General features: G+C 32.8%; 1 protein-coding gene across 6 annotated transcripts in view; it reads right to left on the bottom strand.

Moving 5' to 3' along the window:
* Kdm6a (lysine demethylase 6A) overlaps nt 1–12,075 on the bottom strand; it is a 115,284-nt gene that overhangs the window by 55,524 nt on the left and 47,685 nt on the right. For all 6 annotated transcript variants that reach the window (XM_051140980.1, XM_051140981.1, XM_051140976.1 and 3 more), the window contains exons 7-9: nt 5,519–5,573; nt 2,542–2,576; nt 52–145 (exon numbers count right to left, since the gene is read on the bottom strand). In XM_051140980.1, the coding sequence (XP_050996937.1) occupies nt 52–145; nt 2,542–2,576; nt 5,519–5,573 (184 nt within the window). The remainder of the gene's footprint in view (nt 1–51; nt 146–2,541; nt 2,577–5,518; nt 5,574–12,075) is intronic.

A 12,075-nucleotide genomic window follows, 5' to 3' on the forward strand; every position in this document is an offset into this window, starting at 1 on the left:
ACTCTGAAGAAAAATACAGAAAAACACATAAGACAATATACAATTACATACCTAATTGTTGTAAGACAGTTGCTTTTACTTGTGCAGCAAGGTTTTCTGTCTGCAAAAGTTGCTCATAAGCTTCTTTTGCAGAATGATACTTCCTCTAAAGAGCAGAAAAGAAATTTAGAGAAAAATAAAACCAATCTGATCCTAAAAAAAAAAAAAAAAAAATCATTCTATATACTAGGAATTATATAATACTTATGCTTTGAGCCATTTTTTAAAAACCTAGCTAAAAGAAGTACTGAATCCAAGCGTACATCAGTGATCCCAACACTTGGAGTCAGGATCTCCTGAGTTCCAGGCCACCCTGGTCTACAAAGTGAGTCCAAGATAGCCAAGGCTACAATAAACCCTGTGTGGGGAGGGGGGAGGTTGATGCTGATTCTATTGCTAATGCTTCTTTTTAACACTAGACTGGTTCAAATAGGCATGTTTCATTGTACCTAATGCTACGAATGACACACATTATAACAAAGTTTCATTAAAATATGACCTTTTAAGTATTTGCCAACTCCCAATAGCTAAAATTATTTCAACTTATTTAATAATGTAAATTTCAATTTCACTTAATAACATTAATGAAACCTGAGTACTCTCCAAGAGTATAATCTGCTTAGCAAGAAGTTTCCAAGTAAACCAATAATCTAAAACACATACAGAAGAAAACAAAACCAAGCAAAAAACAAAAACCTGTAATAAAATCACAGGCACAAAAGTAATGATCTAAGTTACAAACATTCTCTTCCAAAAAAATGAAATCTTACAAAAATATTTGTAATACCTATAATTTCAAATTTATCAAAACTCTCATAATTACAGTATAGCAATGCTTATAGTATTTTTCAAATTCCATAGGCAAATCCCATAGTACACTTCTCAAAGTTTTATCGTGACCAAAAGATACTATCACAACAGTCATAAAGTTGAAAACAACTCCTTCAAAGCAGAAGGAAAGGGACAAGAAGTGAAAAGCTTGCAAACATAGCCTTTAAATTACACTTTGTACACTAGGTTGTGGTGGCTTTTTTTCTTAATACTACTACTATTTAACTGCCTGAACAAAATAAAAAATTTAAAACCATAGGGCAAAATAAAAAACTGGCTATGTGAACCATAGGCAAATCACTCTATGATCTGACATTTACAAATTAACTAATATAACTAAGGAACTAACTATATTATATAAACACATTATTTCAAAACCAAGGGAGCATTTTGGACAATTCCACATTGAGGTTATCAGCACTTATTAACTGAACTTTTATTCATTAGCTCAACTAATTCCTAAGACATTAAACTCATCTAAGTCTACAAATTTAAATAGGCAGTAGTCAAGTAGGATAACAGCCAACCTACGCAATCTAATTCCTTCGACCAAAAAGAAATTGTTGAACATCTAACACATAATGGAAATGGTTGGGGCTGCAATGTAGCTTCAAGACTAAAGCCAGAAAAACAAAATGCGTCATGCTGTGTATACAGATAGTATTATTCTAGAGAAAAAATGTTCAAATGCTTAGAAGAGTGAGCAGCAAACTCGGAGTCTGCTTACAAAGACTTGCTAAGTTATTTTTAAGATGACTGCATAACGGAAAAATGAACTGTTCAAAGTAATAGTCAGATATATCTTAGACTACATTTTAAGTGAAATATCTCAATGGTATAACACACCCAAAGCCTAGAAATATGAAACAATGACATATTTGAAAATGTTTGCATCATATCAAGAAACATGAAGGTTCTTTGCTTCATGTCACGTACAAAATGATAACTGCATTAAAGATTTAATATAAAGACAAGAGTACAAAAGAAAAAAATGGAAGAGTTCTTCCTTGAGATGGGAGTTCACTGGACACGGCCCAAAGAGCCCAAATTACAAGTAAAAATGAACGTTGACAAAACACAACAAAACAACTGTAATCCCAGCCCGAGGAGACTAAGGCAAAAAGATAGTAACATAGCAATACAGTAGACTGCCTTGTGAGATCAAGTGTCAAAACAATACAATAAATAACAATTTTTAAAACTCTGAAGAGAAGGTTGAGTGTTTATTACTCTTGAAGAGGACTAGGGTTCTGTTCTCTGCACCCATATCAGGTGGATCATTAATGCCTATATATCCAAGGGCACCTGCACACAAGTCCACACAGACTCATGCAGGCAGGCATGCACACATGGTGACTGATAAAGAAAATCATTAAAAAAAAAATTACAATAAGCACCTATAACAGAATGAAGCATCCTCCACCACAAGACAAATATTTAATATAACTAGTTAAACTGCCAAATCAAGCTTATAGGCAAGATGTGATTCTTCTCTGAACATATCAAGCTTCATGTGTAGCAACCGATGAAGCAACACTTTGAGTATATATGTATATAACATAATGCCCAAAATTGCATTATATACTTCATGCATACACTTAATTTCATTACTGCATGACATAAGTGGTACTGCGTATTTCTTTTTTACTTTGCATAAATTAAAACACTTACCTGGGTTTCATATAAGTGGGCAATGTGAAACTGAACTGCAAAGGATGACAGAAACCAAGTCAGTTGCAATACAGAAAAAAAACATGGCTTATATTGCATAAATTAAGTAATAAAAACATAACTTTTATTTGCTTTTAATATACAATCATACTAAAGAACAAACAGGGTAAGAAAGCATATTTAGCCATTGATCATTATTAAATAAAATATGTCAATTATTATTAGCATTAATAGCTATAGCAGTGAATATATACTTTATAAAGTTTAAAACGGCAACATTGATAGGGAAATCTTATAAAACTTGTAATTCAAAACATACTATTTAAAAACTGAGTCACAAGTCAATTAATGTACATTAAAGTCACTATTTAATAGAAAACATTAAAATAAAAGTAATCAGATTTTCCATATAATATTACACATAAACAACACTTATTATTAAGTTACAGTCTAGTGTGGTAGCACATGCTTTAATCCTAGCAGCTGGGAAGCAGAGGCAGGTGGATCTGAGTTGGAGGCCAGCCTGGTCTACAGAGCATGTTCTAGGACAGCCAAGACTACATAGAGAGACCCTGTCTCAACAAAACCAAAAGGGAGGAGGAAGAGGAAGTTGTTATAGACCAGGATGAGCATGGTAATACCACAGAAATGGGTGGTTATTTTTTTTTCTTTTAGTGCTTCACAGTTTATATTATTAACAAGCCACCAAACAAACAAGTTGAAACACTTGGAAGAAAAGTAGTAAACAGTCCTGGAAGTAACACATAAATGTTGAAAATGAAAGAATATTCCAGCTTTCATTTCCCCTCTTGCTGATATTATATCACTCGTTCATGAAAGCAAACCAAAAATGAAAACTATTACTTCACGTCTTTCTTTTCCTTTCTCTCTTCTCCTTGTTTGTTTTGTTTTATGTTCTTTCTTCCTGGATTTCGTGGACCCTGGGAGCCTCTCAAAGTTATATGTATATAGTTTATATAGATTTGTAAAAACAAGGCCCAAAGCTATCATCAAGTTTTGGGGGAGGCTTGTTATATCAATGTAGATTTCTAAAATGATGACTCTGACACTATGGACAAGGTCTGGAACGCTGGCTGCCTTTTTATTCGTTTCAGGGATGATACTTGATGCCTATTCTCTCTAGCTGCTCAACACCAGGTCAACCATGTTGCACAAGCAAGGTAAAGAAACAAAACATAATGAATTTTAAATTAACATTTTAGATCAAAAGTATTACAATATGCTAAACATCAGATAAGTGAAAAGTAAAGTATCTTTAGAAAATGAAAGCACAAAAATAATAATTAAAGTTATATAAGTTATACAAAAGATATTTAAGGGCCTTTACCTACTCTCACTACCTACTCTATACACAGCAGCTCCTAATAGAGAATTCCTGTCATAGTAATTCCTCATTATATGAGAAGTAGGCTATTATAGGAAGAAGGGATGGAAAATCTACACACTTTTATACCAGTCTTCTAAAATACTGAAACTTTCTGCCACTAAAATTTTTCTATATTGTTGTCTAAAAGAAAGTGATGATTGGAAAAAGCAAAACAAAACACCAACAGCAAACAACTTCTAGGACATCCTATGGACTAATCAAAAAGATCTCATTATTCAAGAATTAAGTCCAATGTTGCTCTTTATAGTATGAAAACCACTATACATTTAAATTCTTTGATGTCCTCTTTGAAATAGAGCATAACTTGAAAACCAAAAAAAAGGTTTCACTACCAAATCACAATTTAGATAAGCTAATATTGCCATAAAATGTTATAAAACTCAGTTTACTAAGAAACTAAATTTTGAGAATTTGCAAAATTAATACTAGAAGAGACCATTTTATCCCAAGGCAATCTCATTATGAAAAGTCTCACATCACCATGATTCTGCTTTTCAAATTATAAGCACTAACGTACATTTCTTAAATACTCCTAGAAGCACTTCTCCTTCAGAAATGGCTTTCAAAGCTCACTTTACCTTTGACTTCCTTTTTCAAGGCACAGTGCTCCACACAGAGCTACAATTGCAGCTTGCCCATGCTGTTAATCCATGTTAATCTAAAATTTTCTTTAGGCATTTCAAAACCATGAAGCTAGTTGCAAACCAGTTATTTCCCAACAAACAAAATCCACTGGATAAGTTAGAATTTCCATATAGTATTAGTCAGTTTCTCTTATATTTCAAAAACTTGATTTTGCAAAAAAATATTTTTAATTAGATCAAATTTTAAAAATACACAATTATCGAATTGGTTACTTGAAAGTATACTAAATGGACACACTAAAACATATATACCGATAAACATATCAAGTCATCAACTTCTGGGGGAAAAAAATCTATACAGAAAAAGAAACTAAAGAAGACCACTGGAAGAAACACACTTCAAAATGGCATTCTTCTGTCATTAGCCGGAAAAATGTTACCTCAAACTTTGTGTATGACACATCAAACTACTATAATAAAATCACTATTTCCAATAATTTTAACACTACAGAACACAATCATAAATCTTTGCATATCTACTAAATGATTGACAAACACTATTTTTAATTCCTCTAAGCCATTTACAATAAGCTACTTGTAAAAATAGCAACTTTGTTTATCAGTCCATGTTTCAGACAGACTGGTCACAATATATAATTTCTTAAGTTCTATGTATCTGATTAGCTATAGAAACCAATAGTTACACTTAATAATTCCAAAAGAAATGAACTGCATGGAATTTGCTAATATGATCGGAAATATTGTTATCATTTATAACAAACTGAGTTGAACACATGTATCAAAAAGTATTTAAGAATCAGACATGGTGGCACACGCCTTTACTACCAGCACATAAGAAGTAGAGGTAGGTGGATCTCTATGAGTTCAAGGCCAGCCTGGTCTTCAAAGCAAGTCCAGGATAGCCAGGGCTGTTACACAGAGAAACCCTTTCTCACCCGCCCCCCAAAAGGTATTTAATACTTACTTTCAGCATTGGACAAAGTGCAGGGATTACAGTCAACCAGAGCTAACTGAAAATGCTGCAAACAAGAGGAAAGTAAGAAAGCCAATGCATTAAAATTTTAGAGTCATATGAATGGATCTTATGTCAAATCTAACAAAATACTGAAATTATGTTCCACAAATAAAATATACTAACCCATGAGTAAGAAGTACTTTAAACATTTACTGCTCGTAACTGAGATATATTTATTGTTTGTTGGGTTATTTTCTTGAAGCAGGTAGGAAGAGAGAATTTAAAGAATTGATCTTATCAAGTTAGCCTATGTATCTTTTTATTTATGAAAAAGCTTTAGATTAAGTATTCAAGTAAATAAGAAGTGTTATAAAGCAATTTAAATATACTGTATCTTTTTATGAATTTATTTTTGAAAACAATTCGGGGGATCAAATCTAAGGTCTCTTATGATCCAGGCAAGCACCCAATCCACTGAGTTCTGTCTCCAGCTCTGCATCATCATTTTTAAGAACTTTAAGTCAAAGTCTAATAGGGCTGCCAAGCCACTTTATATCTCAAAGTGAAACTTAAACTTTTGAAAGCAAAAATTTCCTTATTGAGAACTGTCACGAAGGGCAAAACTATCTGCTTTTAATATTCTTCAATAATGATTATAGTAAGTACCTCATAATTAGCCTGTATTTATTTATAAAATATAACTGTCCTTTTAAAATGCATGTATATAATTTGCTTAATTCTTCAAACAATATTAAATATTAATTTGGCAGTATTATACTGCCCTCCTACAAGCATACATTAAAAATACATGTCAACATCAACATTTAACACATGTTTTAAAATGCAAAAACATTTGGTGACATCTGACACCTAGTTTAGCAACATAAAATTGAGCATGCAGAAAATTTTAAAAGGTATACAAGCATTATAGAATTTATATAAAATTTAAGTCAAATTAACAAGATAATCAAATCTCTTTGAATAGTTCCAAAAAGTCTCATATCATATATTTTTTCTAATTTTCCAGGCTGCTACAAAGCTTCAGCATTAAAATTAATAAACAATCATAGTATACACCATTTATACTCAACTTTAATAAGCTTATCTCTACTTACAATTTAACTATCTAATAACATGTAAATAACAAAACTGCACTTGGTGAATTTAACCCCTCAACTAAAAAGAATAAACTGTTAGTTAGTCAACATTATATGGAAAGGAAAGTTTAAAAAGTACCATTTGGTAAGAATAGCTATTGTATATGCAATCACAAATGTCTGCTACATACATACAAAAATCAAGCTAGCCTCTACATTTGTAGCTTTCCTAAACCTTAAGGCTCACAGTAACATTTAAATGGCTAAACTAAAATAGAACTACAAACACTAAATCTTAAATGCTTAATCTACTTAAAAAAATATTTATTGAAAGTCTGCAATGCCCTAAGGACATATACACACTATGGGCACAGTGGTCAACAAAATAAAGGTGAAAAAATTATATGCCACACTTGACTGAGTTTTTTTCTAAAGAGGAAAAGAAAAATATAAAACTCAACATCTGATACTTCAAAGAGTGCTTGTACTTTCCTATGGTCTACCAAACAGATTGCATGTCTTCAAACATCCTTTTAGTATGCCATCACAGCAATAGAAAACAGTCTATTTTAAGGTACATTAGTATGAAAGCAAGGCAGGCTTTCCTCTAGACAGAAAGAGCAGCATGACAATCGCACTTTTCATGCTGTACTACATTTCTAAGTCTGTTCTAACCTGCAAATAGAAATTCATATTTGACAGAAGACAGCCCTTTCCTTACTAAGGCAACAAAGGAAACAGCCTGGAAGAAGACAGTTTTACTGATCTCACTGAAAAGCTAAAAGGATGATCATCTATCAGCATTCAACATCCTTCAGAGACAACTGGCAAGAATCATTTTGGTGATGTATTTATATAATTATCAAAAATATTAAAAGTAACAATCAAACCACTGGTGTCCCAGTTCAAATCTACATTTCCAAAGAGAAAAGATGAAGGAAAATTGAGCAAAAGAATAGAAAATGGAAGATCTTATAACATAATTACTGTTTATAATTTAATAACGATTTGTAATTGAAGGCTGAAACCTATATTCTCATAATTATACATAAAATAAAATTTAAAATTTCTCTTTAAAGGGCTTCATTTTTAGCTTTAGAGTTCCCCCTCACTAGTTACTTGTAAATTAATTGAGCAATATTTGGAGTCTAAGAACAATCCAGGATGTTTTGATTAAAGAAGTGTTAGAGGTATCGCCATTCAAACTAGATAGAAAGCAATCTGCACATGGTTCCAATATACCACCAGCAGTGTTAAATACTATTAGTCTAATGTTTGTACATGTGTGCTTGTCCCTATAAACCATTATTTCAAAACATATAAACAAGGTGGGTGCATAGCCAAAACATTATCTATGTTCAGTGAAGACAGACGCAGTCTTTTAAGGGTTACATGTTAGGGAAAGACATGGTGGTGCATGCCTTTAATCCCAACCTTCAGAATAGGCAGAGCCAGAGGCAGGGAGATCTCTGTGAGTCCCAGACCAGCCTGGTCTACAGAGTGAATTCCAGGACAGCCAGGCCTACACAGACCTTTCTTGAAAAAGAGTTACTTATATGTTATCACAACTACTTGCCTTTTATTCTATACCAGGTACTCTACTGTGGTAAAAACACTAAATATAATGGTCACTGAAGTTATGTGCTAGAAGATTTTTATTTTGTTTCATTTTAATTTTAACTTGTTAAGGGAATACAGAGAACAGACTGTAACAGGACCTATACTCGCCTCCCAAAAAAAGATGATGAAAATAGGAAAAGAAATATTTTTAGAGTGAAGAAGTTATTTTTCTAGGGCCCTTTTAAAAAGCTTTTTTTTTATTACCTGAGAGAAAGAAAGGTATGCAGGATGCTGTTGCAAATCAAAATTTCATTGTTATAGACTTCTAAAAGTGTAACTTAAATTTAAAATTTTTGATCTAAAACAAGAGAACTATATAGGCTAAACAGATAACTTAAAATTTTGATCTCTGAAATTGGTTGTAGAAGGTCACGTCAGACATTCTTGACTAAACTGATCTAACATTCCCTTAAAGTCTTTAAACTTAGCTCATCTCAATCTTTTTAAATACAGTTATTGTTACTGCTGAAGGAAAGAATACTGCACATTAAAGACTTCCTAATAGCTACCAGATCCCGACTATGTTCACTGGAAAAAAAAAAGGGTGTTCTTTAAATGATGTCAGTCTGATTGCTTTAGAAAGTTTCTCTAACAAAAAACAAAGACAAAATACATTCTAAACTACTAATATTCAAATTCTATTTCTAGTTAGTTTTTCTGGCTCTGGGCTTTGGCCTATACCATCTGATATCCCTTGCTTAACTCTTAATTCAGTATACTCAAATCACTTATCTCCATTTTCATTTCCCAAATTCAAATCCAGCTATAACTTTATCACTTATTTTAGTCAACAAAGTAATTGTAGTAATTTGTATGTAAAATGTCCTCCACAGGCTCATGTATTTGAATGCTTGGCCCTCAGCGGGCAGCACTATTTGGGAAAGCTGTGGAATCTGTACTGAGGTAGTTTCTGTACCCTGTCCACTCTGCCACCTCAGGTTTCTTTCCTCATTTCTTCTATCAACTCAAACTGTAAACCAAACTAAGTTTTTCCTCCCCTGAATTGCTCCTAGTCTTATATTTGATCCTAAGTCCATCTACCCGTCCATTCTCTCTGAGACCCCGTTTGTCTGTCCTTCTGCTTTTCTTACTCGGGCTTTCCCCGTGTAACTATCCATTTATTCCATTTAGTCTCCCAAATCTTCATTGTTACCGAATTTTGCAACTATAGAAGTGACTCATTAAAATTTTTAATAGCTGGGAGGTAGTGGTGCACACCTCTAATCCCAGCATTGGCAGGCAGAGGCAGGCAGATCTCTGAGTTTGAGGCCAGCCTGGTCTATAGAACACGTTCCAGGACAGCCAATACTACATAAAGAAACCCTTCCTAGAACTGCCTCATGCCCCCCCCCCCAAAAAACTAGGCCCAGTACGTGTCCAATATACATGAACAAATTGTCAGAATGAGGCAACTCATTTTTCAAATTATTTTCAGAGTGAATAACTGTAGTTATATCAAAATAAAGCTGGTATGCACACATTAATATGTATGGTAAAATGTTATTTTCAAACAGCCTTCTTCAAGTAAAAATTAGATATACTGAATGCTTCATAGAGTTGCAGTTGAATTCCATATATAACTACAAATTTAAGTCATTACGAGTAAATGCTAGTCATCACTTTTTAATTACAAACAAGTTGTGCTCTTAAAACTTCTAAGAAAGAAAACCACGATGTACGAGACCTATAATTACCCTAACTCCCCTGTATAGGGCATATTTACTGGCACAAATACAAGCAGTTAGGAATACTTCAAACATGCATTTCAAAGATACTAAATACTAAATATTTCAGGCATTTTTATTACTTTCTATATGGGGAACATATACTCAAACTAACAGAAGTAAATGTGAAATATAGAAACAAAACTTGACAGGTAGAATAAAGTAGAGAAATATAACTATTAAATGGTCACATAAGTCAATTGAGCTATTACCAGGTAAAGTACAAAATGACAAGTTAGTAGAAAAAAGAATGAACAAAGACAAGATATCTCCTTCACAAGTGAGGAAAAATATATAGAAAGCAGTCAGCAATGGCACCATGTCAAAAGGTTCAGTTCTATCCAACTGAAAACAGGGTTCCACTGCCAGTGACAATTAAGTAAAGTTTAAATCATAAGAAATGAAGTGGCTTCCAATTTCTGCAATCAGAACTCAAATTACTGCTGACTAGAAAAGGCCAAGCAAAAAATTTAAAAACCAATAATTATTTCTGAAGAAAGAAATACATAATGCAACTGAAAGTAGGAAAAACTACTAAGAATTCTACCAGAATAATGCTCTAATGTTTTAAAATGCTTAAATATACAAAAGAAACAAATATTAAGATGCATTTCACAAAACTTAATGTGGTAATGAATACAACTTTATTTGTAGATCTCATTCTTAGTGATATTGCTACCAATAACAGAGACTAGAGTATGAAGTTCATTAAATAAAAAGTTCAAAAATACAATAAACTTGCCTTCCTAACTGTCTCTATTTGTTACAGCCAATTCAAAGAATTAGCAAATATGGATTCTATGACATACCAATACTATGAAGGATCCTTTAGAGAAGAGTGTCTTCCCAGCACCTTGCTACAGGCCAAATACAACACTAACTCTTACGTTTTGAAGCTTCCAACACATTTTTCTAAACTACGGGAGGACATGGGGAACTTTCCAATCACCTTTTCAAAGGGTAAATCACATAGGTGAGATAATCTCTCTCAATTCACTCTAAGACCAGAACTTTCAAACTGTCAAAGAGGTAAGATATGAACACATCAGGTATGAGGAAGTGATAGTAATTGTCATTGTCCACAGACATCTGAAATAACAAAAAATGTAATACTATGTATAAGAGTTAATATTTACCTTTTAAAAAGGCAATTGCAAAGTTGCCCATGTTCTCCAGTAGTTTAGGAAAATTTGATTAAATCTTATGTAGGATATAAGATTAAATCAGACAATCAGAAATGAAACTGTTCCCAGTAAGGAAAAAGAATGTGAATTGCTATTTGCATAAAAGTATGACGTTGACTATAAGACGACAAAGTAGTGTACTGAGTCATTCAGAAAAATGAGATAAGGTTTTTTTTTTTTTTAAGACAACAAATAAAACAAATTTCTGTCCTAATTCTTTTGAGTCTACATTATCATTAGGCATTTTAATGTTTTATAGCCTCTTCCACTTCATTATCTCATCCTTAAAGACATACCAATATCTGGTAAAGTGCCAGACTTTTATTTAAAAAAAAAAAAAAAAAAAAAAAAGTTGAGTTCAACCAATTTTAGTTCAGCCTATTTTAATTCTTACTGCACGCCTTTCATGATTCATTATCTTCAAATAATAAATTATAAAAAGACATTAGCAACAACCCATACTGGTTGTTTTTAAAGGCTGGGAAAGTTCCTTTAAAAAAACAAACAAACAAACAAACGAGCCAGTGATCAGTGGGTAAAGACCAATAGTTCATTCAGGTAATCATAGTAAACAGTTTACTAATTAAAAAATGTTGTGTCCATTACAAACTAAACACAAGAAATATTTACTGGCCAATTTAATGGAAAAAATAATGCCATGTGATTGAAAAATAAGGTCACTGAGGATGGGTAGACTTGAGAAACAATTATAATAAAACAGACACACAAAAAACCCAAAAATATATATACAATCAACGAAGCTATGGTAGGACACACATATCATAGGACTTAGGAGTAGGGAGGCAGAAAAATCAAGAACTCAGGGCTAGAGGCTAGAGAGACGGCTGAGTGGTTAAGAGCACAGGTTACAGTACAGGCCAGGCATGGTAGCACATGCCTTAAATCCTAGCACTTAGGAGGCAGAGGCAGGCGGATCTCTG

This window comes from Acomys russatus, chromosome X (assembly GCF_903995435.1).
Source record: "Acomys russatus chromosome X, mAcoRus1.1, whole genome shotgun sequence".
In the NCBI taxonomy this organism is placed as follows: domain Eukaryota; kingdom Metazoa; phylum Chordata; class Mammalia; order Rodentia; family Muridae; genus Acomys; species Acomys russatus.